Source organism: Drosophila subpulchrella, chromosome 2L, assembly GCF_014743375.2.
Source record: "Drosophila subpulchrella strain 33 F10 #4 breed RU33 chromosome 2L, RU_Dsub_v1.1 Primary Assembly, whole genome shotgun sequence".
In the NCBI taxonomy this organism is placed as follows: Eukaryota; Metazoa; Arthropoda; class Insecta; order Diptera; family Drosophilidae; genus Drosophila; species Drosophila subpulchrella.
The window spans coordinates 2,644,669-2,657,761 of record NC_050610.1 but is presented as its reverse complement, the minus strand read 5'-3'; the positions used below and the strand labels follow the sequence as shown (position 1 = coordinate 2,657,761).

Genomic DNA, 13,093 nt, shown 5'->3' with positions numbered 1-13,093 from the left:
TATAAAAGAATAACCTCAGCCGGAAATGGGAAACGGAGAACTTTTCATTTCCTTTTTCCTTCCCCCAGCGTTCTTAGATTTTTAATTACATTACGCAATTAATTTCCATGATTTGATATAGCTTATGTCTAACTGCATTCGATTGATCTGATTTTATGTCTTTGCATTTGTATGTTTAATTTTGTCAACTTTTTATTTATACCTACGTATTTTTTGCATCCCCGTTTTCTTATTTTGAGTTTTTATTTTGTTTACATCTTAAGTTTTTAAGTTTTGATTTTTCTTTTTATTTTGTTGCAACTTTTAACTCCATTTTAAACTTTTTAACCATTATTATTTAATAGATTGATTTTATTTCATTATTTTAAAAAAAGTCATATATTTTGAAATTTTATATTTTTTAGTTTTCATAATTTGATACCTAAATTTTTTTTTTTACCGATTAGGGCTGTTTTTATTTTTAGTTAAATTTATTTTACTTCATTTTATGTATCCCATTTTCATTTTGTTTATGTTTTTTCCCTCCCCTTTTGTTTATTTTCATGTTTCGTTGTTTTTCAAATTTTTATTTGTTTTGATTTGTATGTATTTAAATGAAATTTTCCAAATCGAAACATAAACCAAAAAATTAAATCGAAATTAATTTTTTATAATTTTTTTGTATATGTAAATAATCCAATTGGGTGTGTGTTTTCTTCTATGTTTTTTATATATAAATATTCGTTGAACATTATTTGGTATGTCTATGATTGACTCTGTGGTCATGTACAAAAAACAAAACAATCAATCAACTCAATCAACCAACTCAACCAAAACCTTAAACCATAAACCAACCAACTCAAACTGTACAAAACAAAACAAAAAAAAATAACTATGGAAAATCAGGACTAAATTTCCACCACCCACCGGAAAACAGTGCCCACCACAGCCAGCACAGTCCCACCGTCGGCGCCGCATCAGCAGCATCTCTATCGGCTGCAGCAGCATCAGCAGCATCTCACCCACTTGGCGGCGCACCACCCGCACCCGCACCACCCACCGGCGGGCTCCATTCCGCCGGGCATGCTGCTGGCGCTGGACTGCTCGCCGCTCCATCCCTGTCTATGCAGAATCTGGTAACCCTACTAGCCACGCCCTCCGCCCACCACCAGCTGACCCTCCACCACAGCAGCAGCGGCCACAGCAGCAGCTCCGCCAGCAGCCTCCACAACCACCAGCGACTGGCCTACTCCGCCGCCCCACCACCCCCGGCGACCACCTACAACATGTCGCAGCTGATCGGTCACACGGCCACGCCCACCCAGCAAGGGGGCGGCGGCCAGACGCTGACCTTGAATGCGCTGTGTAAGTAGATCATGAAAAGTATCTCTTCTCAGTGAAGAAATATGATTTAACTCAGAAGCTTACATTTCTAATGTCAAGAAAATATTTAAAATTTTTGAACTCAATCGACTTTAACTTTTCATAAATATATTTACCTTTTTGAACCAGTAACAACAAATTAAAATATAAATTTAAGCAAATGCATTGTCAACTTTGTTTACTACTTTGTTTTAATAATTACCGCCCATTGGAATAATTGTTTTTAATTGTTTTTATTAAATTTCTAATGTTAAAATTATAGGCTAAAAAAAGAATAGATAGGAGCATTATTCCCAGTTCCAGGGATTAAAATGAGTGTGAATATATATCAATATGTATGTCTGTTTGGGTATTTGGGTGAGGGTAGTTGTGTTCCACTTTTGTATATGTATTTTGTACTTCTGTTTGTGTTCCTTTGTTTCGTTCTGTATTGTAATCAAAGCTGAGTTTTACCTCTGGCACTTAATAACACTAACTCTTAACAATATAATCCTAACTAACGTAACACCTTTGCCAACAGCATGAGCCTACTACATCGCCCTGCCAAGCCCTATCCCATTTAATCTACAGTACTAATGCTAAACAAAACTCTTCAATAGGTTGTTATGGAGAAGGTAATCTTTAAATTTTAGTTGAGGTATGGGTATTCCGAAGCCATATAAGTGAAATATTCAACATACTTTATTATAATATACAATATAGGTTTTTTATTTCAAATCACTTAAAATATATCGGTAAAATATATATATTTCCTATTATTGAACGCTTCAACTTTCCAGCAGTTGATTAAAATTTGCTGCTGGCATAACCGAGTTGCATCTCTGTGTGAACATTTCTAATTTCACATAGTCGTTTTACTTTTTGATGTTTTATTTTCACATCCTGCCCATCTCTGTCAATAAAAAATACACTTTTTTGAACAAACAAACCGAAGTTAAATTGATAAAAACAGGAAAATGGTAGCGAACGGGGAAAAAGAATCAAATTCGTGTTACTGACAACAATAAATAAATGGCATTCCATACAATACGTTCTTGATTGCATTGGAAGAAAAAAGAAATTTTAATAAAACAACATGAAAGCGGAAAATATGGTAAAAATATGAAGGGGAAAATTTTGAAGCGTCAAGAAGATATTGGATGGAATAGGAGTTAGCCTAAAAGTACTTCGAGCTCGGTCTTTGTATATTAAATAACACATTCAAAGGATTTTTTTAGATGTGGCGACTGTGAAGCTTATTCGAAATTCGATATAAGAAAATATCAGAGCAATGGGATTTTATTCAATATTGTTACGAGAGAGAAAGGGAATGTTTAGGTCCTGTTTGGTCCGGATAGAACTTTATCGGAATTTGTAGCCCCAATCCTAGTGTTTAAATTAGCAAATGCATAATTTCTCCACATAACATTGAAAGTTCTTAAAATATTCAAGTAAAACCAAATAAATCATCAAAAGCTGGGAAATTTGCAAACATTTTTGCATATCCCCGATTACAATTAGCTTTTCAATTAGTAACTTTTATGGATTCCGCGAGCATTAAAATTAAATTTGTTCTAAAACTTACACATGCAAAATGGCAAACACTAAATTTTGGCAATATACTTTTCGGGGCATACAAAAAATGCCCGCACAAATGCAATAAAAGAAAATTAAAAACTAAAAGAAAGTAATAAATTTATAGTAGATTATGCAAAAAGAACAACAATTTTGGGCAATTCACAAAGCGAACTGCAGGGGCGCCAGGAAAATGTTGGGTTCAGGGCTGGCAGGCTCAATTAAAAAACTGGCGCCACGCGGGGAAACCCGAACAACAAAGGCTAACAAATTTTTTCGTGATATACAAACAAAAGGGAAAAAATCAAAATAAAATGTAATAATGAAAGGACGAGAGCCACAAAAAAGTCATAAAAGGGAGCATAAAATGGATGAGCACAAAGTGTGAAGAGGAAGACTAAAAATAATCATAAATAAAGGGGCGAAATCTCATATGCGTTAACTCAACTTGGTTTCGTTTATTGTTCAGATATGGGGCTCGAGTTTGTTTGAATATAAGTATGTTTCTCTGCGTGTATCTCTGTGTCCCACTGTGTGTATGTGTGTACTTGTCCTTGTCCCTTCTTGTGAGTGTTAGTTCTTGGTAATTGTTCAATGGAAAATACAAATTTAAGATAGAGTGTATTAATACTTTACATTTTTTTAATTTGGTTAAAATGTATCTTTAGTCAATAATTTTAAATAACACCTCCAAAATTTTAGGGCCTCAAAATGCTGCTGACCCCTATTCATCCTCCCTGAGTGGACTGACAAATGGAGCCGCCTACGGAGCCGCATCCCAACCCCTGACTGCCAGCGCCCTTCAAGCGGCCGCTGCGGGTGTGGCTGGCAAACAGATTGAGGGTAAGTCTAAATTAATTTTAAAAAATATTTCCTAGTCTATTTATATTTTTAAACTAAATAATAATTAATTTAAAAAACACATACCTTATATTTAGGATAATTATAAGTCAAACAAATCTTTGAACAGTCTATGAAACTCTTCAAGACTTATATTATTTCAAAACACAAAAGCCTAGAGTCAGTATTTTTATTGATATTTTTTTCGACTTCATAGTTATAACTATTATTATATAGAATATTCTATAGAATATTTTAAATCTGTTTATTTAATAAAGCATTGAAATTGTACTGCCTTATATTTTTTTGTCTTTGTATATTCCTAAAATAAATAATAATAAAAATTAAAGATAGCATACCTTGCATTAACGATGACTATAAGTCAAACAACAAATCTTTTAACAATTTACGAAACTTTCCAAGACTTGTTATATTACAAAATAATACAATTCAAAAGTCAGTATTTTTCTTGGTTTCGACTGATATAGTTAGGATATTTAAAATCTGTTTTGAAGCATTAAATGTTTACTGTCTATGTCTAAGGTAAATATTGCCCAACATTATTAACGACCACGTTATAACTTACTTAAAACCTATTTTTTATATTTTGTGTTTCTATTTTCAAATGATGTATAAAACAAAATATTTATTTATATTTTCGACCTTTAAATATTAATATTTAATATAAATAAAATATGGTTCCCATTAAATATTTTGTCATTTCCCTATTTAGGTCCAGATGGCAGCAATCTGTTCATTTATCACCTACCTCAGGAGTTCATTGACACAGATCTCGCGTCGACATTTCTCCCCTTTGGCAACGTCCTTTCGGCCAAGGTGTTCATCGATAAGCAGACCAATCTGTCGAAGTGCTTCGGCTTTGTGTCCTACGACAACCCACATTCGGCCAACGCGGCCATCCAGGCGATGCATGGCTTTCAGATCGGCACCAAGCGGCTGAAGGTCCAACTGAAACGTTCCAAGGATGCGGCGAAGCCGTACTAGGCAGCTAAACGGGCTGGTATGGCCTAAATGGGCGTGGCCAAGGCACCCGGCAAACAACAATTCACAATCAATGGATGAAACTAGTTTAATCAATTGTGCCTTTTAAGCAACGTTCTGAAACCAAAGGACCAATTACAAAAATGTATCTGATAAGTGAACACAAAACTAAAGATAAATAGAAAGCTTACAAATAAAGTTCTCGAGTGCACAAAAAACTAACCGCAAAAATCAACCCTACCAAAGAAGTAGCTTAAAAGTTGCATCCTTCTTGTAATCACATTTGCTGAAAACCATCAACCATTTTCATGAAATCTATCTAACTATTCAACGTGGTCGGCAAACACATCCTACAAACAAAATACAACCAAAACAGAATACAGAAATTGTAAGCTGCGCTGCAGCGCCAAAGTATTTTTCAAAGCCAAATAGTTAAGCAAATATAAAGAAAAACAAAAACCAATACAGAAGAGGAAATCTAATTTTTGCACTATCAAACGATACAACTTAGAAAATTATATCTAGGTACAAGTTAAGGAAATAAGTATATAAATACAATACAGTAGGGCAGAAACAAACGAAAAACATTCGAAATTCCGTTCGTAGGGAGAAACATTCAAAGGGAAAGCTAAGAATAAAATAACTAATACATAACAAAACTGTTGAAATCCCAGGTGAAAAACAATGAACTTATTTATCTAGCTAAAAGAAAATAAAGCTGATTAAATATCAGAAATTGTTTCAATTTTGGTTTGGCTTCTTACTTCAAATCGAGTATCTATTCATTAATTTAAACTATGTGCATAAGAAGCAAGCATAAAGCAAATTAAAATGTTGTCCAATTTGTACTTAAATTGCACTTGCTGTTAGAGGGCAATACTAAATTAAATAAAAGTCAGACAAATTAAAATATAAACCATTTAGCCAGTAATTTAATTAATGTTTTATCGAAAGGCTTAAACAAATGAAGCAAATCAAGTGGTTTCAAAGATTTACAAAAAATATATTAAACATTTAAACAATTAAATCGTGTTGTTTTCGTAATTCTGGGAAGGGTTATAGATGGAAGTAATATTGAAATCGATATCAACACGATTCCCTTAACGTTCAATAATAAGAACTCTATTAAATTAAGTATCACCAAGTGAAATAATTACAAAGCGGTTTTAAGTAAAACGGTAGGTACAATTTTTTTTAAACTTAAATATTTTAATTACTTTTTTGGTAACAATTCACTTTATTTAAAACTTTTGCTAAGAAAAATTAGTTGTTATATTATTTTTACAGACTAGTATTCCTGCCTAGAAAACGTTTGAAATTTTAAAGTTGTAAACATATTTTAAGTTTAAAATGTGGCCTCAGGAAAAAGTATCAAAAGAGTATAAATTGTAAAGGAATGACTTCCATTTGAAGGCCTGCAGGACGTTTGGAAGGGAATTGGTATCTGGCTTAAAATGCAGCATTCGGCTAAGCCTCTGAAATCGCCTTAAAGAAAGTCACTATGCATCCCGCAGCTCGTTCCGTCCTCCCAGGAACCCGAGATGTGTTCGTTGAGAGGGATCTTATCACATTTGTGCTATTGTACATGCATTCTTTATGCGCCAACTGACAACTCAACTGGCGCTGATAGCTGCGGACCAGGAGGCAGGCCAGGATGTGGGAGTGCCAGTGGGGCGGGAATCCAACAACGACTGCCATAAATCAAAAGCATCCTGCGCTGGCTGGGAGTCCTTGCACTCCATTCCTTCCCCTGCTGCAATTCAAATGTTGGCGTTAACGCATGAAATATGCATATGCTTGGAATCGCCGAATGTGCAGCTGTTGTCTGGATCTTCTTTTTTCACCGTGCTACCTGGAACAGAACTGCCAGCTAAGATTAAATAAAACTAGCTATAACTACTTTTAAAATAAAATGAAAGATTGAACGTACAAATAGTTTGTATAAATATATATATTCTTAATAAAAATGCGCACTAAGCTTTCAATCAAAGCTATATTATTTTATTTTTAGTGCATTTTGGACTTAAGTCGCCGAACCGAAGTAATACAAAATTTACAAAAACTATTAAATATTAGCTAAATCATTAATTTATGCATTATTTTTCTAATTTATAACAATAAATATTTTTTTAAAGAGAGTATTAAACTGTCCACTACTAAAAGCATCCAGGTTCGGCTAGGAAAATTAGAGCTAGCTATCCTGTACCTGAACTTTGGTCCAAGTAAGCATTCTTTAAACTTCAAGATACGTGCCTGTCGTTGGGGTCAGCTCACAACATTATTCAGTCTGCGCTAGAACGTGAAACTTGAAACATTAATTTTTTTCAACGTTAAAAACTTGCAAGCAAATACAAACTAACATTGAAAATGGCCCAGCAGGGCCAGGGAGGAAGGCCCGGGGGAGGACCGCCAGGACCTCCTCCGCCCCGCCCACCGAAAACGCCGCCGAGTACATCGCCGCGTGGAACGCCAGTGGTTGTCACTCCGGGCGATGTGACTCCTGCTCGAGGACCTCCGCCCCCACCGGCGACAAAACGCGTCTCTATAGGTATGGGAACGGAAAAGCCGGCTTCCAGCAGAGCTGCCCGTACGGCCCCAGCAGATTCGTCATTATCACCCTCGACAACTCCCGGGCAACCGACAAGAGACTCCGCCCCATCGTCATCGCCTAGGACAAGTGTTCGCGATCCTGGCCCATCGTCATCCCCTGAAAAACCGGTAAAGGAAACTCCCCGCACAAGTCTTCAGGGTTCCGGTGCGGCGACATCGGCCAAGACAACTCGCGATGCAGGTCCATCCTCATCTCCTCGGGTAAGTTTCCAAGATTCTGGTGCAGCGACCCTTCGTCGAGGTAGTACTCAGGATCCCGGAACAAGACGGTCTAGCGTTGATGCTGCTACTCGGATAACTTTTCAGGAATCTGCCAAAGCCGGACCATCGGCAGCTGCCAAAGCTGGACCATCGGCAGCTGCCAAAGCTGGACCATCAGCAGCTGCCATGGCTGGAACATCGGCAGCGGCCAAGGCTGCCAAGCCAGCAGGCACCGAACCCGAGCCAGCAAAACCTTCTCTGAGGGATAGACTGAACATATTTAAGAGGAAGAAGAACAACGAGAGCCCGGAAACGTCGTCGCCAGCAACCCGTGATCACAGGTCTCCTTCAATATCGGGCCCCTCGGGACTACAGAACAGGGCCAAAACGAACCGCATCCTCTACACCACCGATGAAGAGGTGCGCGAAGCCCTCATCGAATTTTCCGTCTTCATCATTTTTCTGATCCTAACATCACTAGGTAAGTTCAGCCGATAATCCCAAAAGTTTTAGGAATTACTTTCGCATTAATTTTAACCATATGTAGATACGTACAATCTCTATCAACTCAGCAAATTTTTTATCCACATCTTAAGGGAGACTTATTTAGGCTCTTTCTGTCCACTTTTGAACTCTAATTTAATACCGATTGCATCCACAGTCGTTTTGTCTGTCCGTCACTCATATATGTTCTACTTCAACGACACGATGAAGAAACTCTTTACGACACGAGAATTGGTTGTGGCACCTTCGGTCACCGTTTGTTTTGAAAAGCTGATAACAGTGCCGGATTGGTGGGACTACCTGATATATAACTTTCTGATAACACTGCACGGCGATATGACATTTTTGGACGGCCAACCAACGGTTAACGGTTCGCAAAAGGAGCCACCAACGAAACCACCGGACGAGGAATCGCCAGAGGAGTTCCCAGAAGAATCGCCAGAGGAGTTGCCAGAGGAATCGCCTGAGGTCGGAAGGTTGCAAGAGGGCTTCCAATATCGAGGGAGTCCGAACGAAGATTGGGAGGCGCGCAGCAGAGTTATACGGCAGGCCGAACCAGAACAGAGCGTTGAGGACGGCAGTGAAGATGTCGACAGCCAAGCAGAACATTTGGATGAAGGACCCGCATTCAGCAATACGACTTCACATCATTTGGAGGTAAGTTAAACAATGGATTTTGGGTTACATATAAGGAATAAGCTGGCATTCAGGACTTAAGAGAGGGAAAAGGTTTGGTAATACTCTAATAGCTTTGTAGATTTTCGGGCTTGAACCATGTGATTACAGAACACTCATTTTCCAGGGACGCGTCTTCCTATACGAGAACTTACTCTTGGGCCCGCCTCGTCTTCGGCAGATTCGTGTGCGGAAGGAGAGCTGTTACGTGAACGACGCCTTTATCCGGTACTTCAACACCTGCTATGCGGCTTATTCCTCCGGAGCGGAGGAGCGCAAGGCGATGTACAAGGGCTCGCCGTACCGGACCATGAACGACCTTGATTCTACGCCCATCTGGACAGTACTTGCTTTTTACCGCACCGGCGGATACACGGTGAACTTGGACTACGACAAAGACAGAAACCTGAAGACCATCAGCGATCTAAAGGACATTCACTGGCTCGACAGAGGCTCGCGACTTTGTCTGGTTGAGTTTAATTTGTTTAACGAAAACACGGACATTTTTCAGAGTGTCAAGTGGGTTGAGAGTTTTACTCTATCCGACCATATACTTTATAGTAATTTATCCTTAGGTTGATAGCGGAAATTCCACCCACTGGTGGTGTTATACCCCAGGCCCACTTGCAAACGGTAAAGATGTATTCTTTCTTCACGGATCGCAGCATGGTTATGACTGTTATATATATCTTCTGGTATATTATGATCATTTACTACACTATTTATGAAATCACTGAAATGCGCAAGTCAGGAGTCAAAATTTACTTCTTTTCCATGTTAAACATTCTTGATTGTGTTATATTGCTGGTAAGGGCTTACGCGATTCGCATTTATTTATAATATTAGATTTTAGTAACCTTTGTAAAAATTTCATAATTGCTTAACGGAAATATTTTGTTTATACTTAACATTTTTCAGGGTTGTTATCTTGCTTTAGTGTACAATATCTGGCACACTTTTAAAGTAATATCCGTCACATCCAAAGCCCAAGTCGAATTGACCTATCAAAGTCTGGATGTTCTTTGCTTCTGGAATATAATTTATGTGGATATGATGGCCATCTTGGCCTTTCTCGTGTGGATTAAAATATTTAAGTTCATCAGTTTTAACAAGACACTCGTTCAGTTTACAACAACACTGAAAAGGGTTTGTTATTTAAGAAAAAGGAATAGATAATTTTTAAATTTTAATCTTTAACCTTAGTGCTCCAAAGACTTGGCCGGCTTCAGTTTAATGTTTGGCATCGTATTTCTGGCCTATGCCCAGTTGGGTCTTCTTTTGTTTGGCACTAAGCACCCGGACTTCCGAAATTTCATAACCTCCATTTTGACCATGATAAGGATGATTCTGGGAGATTTTCAGTACAATCTCATTGAGCAAGCAAATCGAGTTCTGGGTCCCATTTATTTCCTCACCTACATCCTGCTGGTGTTTTTCATTTTGTTGGTAATTTTTTTGGGATGTGTTCTTGAATGTTTTTTTAAACGTTTTAATGCTTTTGTTATTTAGAATATGTTCCTGGCCATTATTATGGAGACCTACAATACGGTGAAAGGTGAAATCACCCAGGGACGCAGTCACTTGGGCTCCTACATCTATAGGAAACTGGCGGGAATGCTGTACTGGATCACCCACTGCGGGCGAAAGAGGCGACCACAACCCCAGAGAACCGACGAAGACGATAAGGAGGCGGAACAGGATGCTAACGCCGCCCAGGAAGAGCCCCAGGAGATGAGAAAGAACATGACACCTGCAGAGTAATTCAGATTTCATTCTTATACTATTTCAAAACTTTTCTAATAACCTTGTTTTAGACAACGATACTTTCAGGATATTCCACCAGGAGAAAACCATGATATGGTTCGGTAAGATTTCGGAATTTATGTATCAAGAGCCTTGTTAACTATTTTCCCTTTTAGCCTGAATAATCGCGTCGGTCTGTTGGAGGAAATTCTCGAGAGATTGATCACCAATATGGATGATATTCTAAAACGCGTGGAGAAAGAGCGTCATACGAAGAAGAAATAGGGAACCTATATTTCAAATAACTTATTCATTCACATTCACATTAATTCAATTTTTTTGAGTTCTTATTCTGTTGGAATTTTCATAACTCCAGTTCATAACATTAAATCTATTAGACAAGCATTAAAACTGAGCTGGAATTTCTAACATTTTATAATGGAGCACACACATTACCTGGCAAACAATCAAATACCCGAAAATTAATTAACTTCAACTCGGCCAACACGAAACTAAAGCAAACCGACAAAACCACAAGAACCGAGCGCTAATCTCTGCCAAATCCGTGCCTGCTTTGTACCCTTAACCCTCTATTCCCCACATTCCTCCCACTACACACCCCCATCCATTTCTACATTTGGCAACAAAGGCATAAGGAAATTAAAAATACAAGCGGATGAAGCAACTGTAAAACAAGGAAAAACGCTATAGTCGAGTACCTCGACTATCAGATACCCGTTACTCAGCTAAAGGGACCAAAGGGAAATGGAGATATGCAAGCAGAAAAGCGAGATTTAAATGAGCCACCTACCGGCAGAAGACAGATTTAAGCAATGTGGGCGTTAGGGTAGGCGTGGCAAATTTTTTTTTTTGGATCAATCGATAGGTATTGACGAGACCAATACATTTCAGTTAAAATTTTTTATCTAGCATAAAAATTGTGGGCGCCACAGGCTTAGGCGGTTTGTGGGCGTTAGAGTGGGCGTGGCATATTCGCATAACAAACTTGCGCTGCGTACAAGGCTACGGAATCTAAATATGAAATCCCAATACTCTATCTTTGATAGTTTCCGAGATATCCGCGTTCATATTTACGATTTTTTGAAGTTTGTGGGCGGTTTGTGGGCGTTAAAGTGGGCGTGGCAAACTTTTTTTTGGGTCAATCGATAGGTATTGATGAGAACAATACATTTCAGTTTAAATTTTTACTCTAGCATCAAAACTGTAGAAGCCACAGTTTTGGGCGGTTTGTGGGCGTTAGAGTGGGCGTGGCACTCTACTGAAACAAACTTGCGCTGCGTAAGAAGCTCAGGAATCTTTTCGCCAAATCTCAATAGCCTAGCTCTCATAGTTTCCAAGATCTCAGCGTTCATCCGGACAGACAGACAGACGGACAGACGGACAGACGGACATGGCTAGATCGACTCGGCTAGTGATCCTGATCAAGAATATATATACTTTATGGGGTCGTAAACGCTTCCTTCTGCCTGTTACATACTTTCCGACGAATCTAGTATACCCTTTTACTCTACGAGTAACGGGTATAAAAAAGGAACGGGGCACGTGTTTAACTATGTAGTTGGTTATAAACAGGGTTCGTAACTGTTATAAGTTTTATTTTTAAAATCACTTTATAATAGTTATGTCACGATTTTTATTTAAAACTCATGAAATAATTGTTATTCTCTCAGTTTTATATTAAACTTGACAAATAAAACTTATTCTCCGAGTTTTATTTTCCGCTTGAAAAATAACAGTTATTCTTTGAGTTTTATATAAAAATCAAATAATACAACTTATTCTCTGAGTTTTATTATTTCGATCAAAAATAAAACTCAATATCATATTGTGGCGGTTCCGTAGTTCATAGAAATGTAATTCAAAATTTAGAAATAGCCAACCGCGCATTTAGTATTTTAAATTTTTAATCACATTTCTACGAACCACGGAACCGCCACAATATGATTTTGAGTTTTATGTTTGATTTAAATAATAAAACTCAGAGAATAAGTTTTATTATTTGATTTTTATATAAAACTCAAAGAATAACTGTTATTTTTCAAGCGAAAAGTAAAACTCAAAAAATAAGTTTTATTTGTCAAGTTTTATATAAAACTCACAATATAACGATTATTTCATGAGTTTTAAATAAAACTCTGAAAAATAAAAATCATTGCGGTTATGTAAAATACAATGTTTAATAACGTCAGTGGTGTAGTTGGATTTTTTTCAGGATTTTCCCTTGTTAGTGATTTTTTTGTTTGAAAAAACAAAAATAACAGTTATTTTCGAACCCTGGTTATAAACGAACAATATAAATACCCTTTAATACAAGTGCGAGCGATCCAACTATTTATATATAGATGTCTAATAGTAATATGAACTACAAAGTCAATTGATATTAATTAATAAAATCATTGTTGCATATATCCTGGTAGATTATATTTTTGGTTGTTTTTTTTTCAGTCCTACATTAGAAAAAGGTCCTTAGAATGGAATTAAGTTGGTTGCATAGCAATTATAAAGTGTTTCATATGGCAGAACAGTGATTAAAAGCAAGTGTAAACAAATATGAAAATATTAAACGCTTTTCTGGCACTTA

General features: G+C 37.3%; 2 protein-coding genes across 13 annotated transcripts in view; both read left to right on the top strand.

The window, feature by feature from the left end:
• The window catches only part of LOC119548647 (CUGBP Elav-like family member 1-B), a 67,275-nt gene extending 61,490 nt beyond the window's left edge, over positions 1-5,785 (top strand). For 5 of the 11 annotated variants that reach the window (XM_037856051.1, XM_037856050.1, XM_037856053.1 and 2 more), the window contains 3 exons: positions 886-1,344; positions 3,619-3,759; positions 4,490-5,785. In XM_037856051.1, coding sequence (XP_037711979.1) covers positions 886-1,344; positions 3,619-3,759; positions 4,490-4,761 — 872 coding nt within the window. In that variant the 3' untranslated portion in view covers positions 4,762-5,785. Of the gene's footprint in view, positions 1-885; positions 1,345-3,618; positions 3,760-4,489 lie in introns of those variants that run through there. The other 6 variants (XM_037856057.1, XM_037856058.1, XM_037856059.1 and 3 more) reach the window with 3 other exon arrangements.
• A 1,248-nt stretch (positions 5,786-7,033) lies between these two features.
• On the top strand, positions 7,034-11,092 carry LOC119546742 (polycystic kidney disease 2-like 2 protein). Of its 2 annotated transcripts, XM_037853241.1 has the most exons (10): positions 7,034-7,569; positions 7,675-8,050; positions 8,231-8,730; positions 8,876-9,267; positions 9,324-9,555; positions 9,667-9,894; positions 9,952-10,194; positions 10,258-10,505; positions 10,563-10,613; positions 10,668-10,776. In XM_037853241.1, exons 1-10 carry the CDS (start codon positions 7,126-7,128, stop codon positions 10,774-10,776), a joined length of 2,823 nt encoding a protein of 940 aa, XP_037709169.1. In that variant the 5' UTR covers positions 7,034-7,125. The 2 variants fall into 2 exon arrangements, with proteins under 2 accessions (XP_037709169.1, XP_037709168.1); XM_037853240.1 differs by having other exon boundaries at positions 7,034-8,050; positions 10,668-11,092.
• The last annotated feature ends 2,001 nt before the right edge of the window (positions 11,093-13,093 follow it).

Coding starts and splice junctions, on each gene's coding strand:
- LOC119546742 (XM_037853240.1), top strand. CDS start 7,126: ATGGCCCAGCAGGGCCAGGGAGGAAGGCCCGGGGGAGGACCGCCAGGA. Junction 8,051..8,230: donor TCTGATCCTAACATCACTAG/GTAAGTTCAGCC, acceptor TTGCATCCACAG/TCGTTTTGTCTGTCCGTCAC. Junction 9,268..9,323: donor GACATTTTTCAGAGTGTCAA/GTGGGTTGAGAG, acceptor ATTTATCCTTAG/GTTGATAGCGGAAATTCCAC.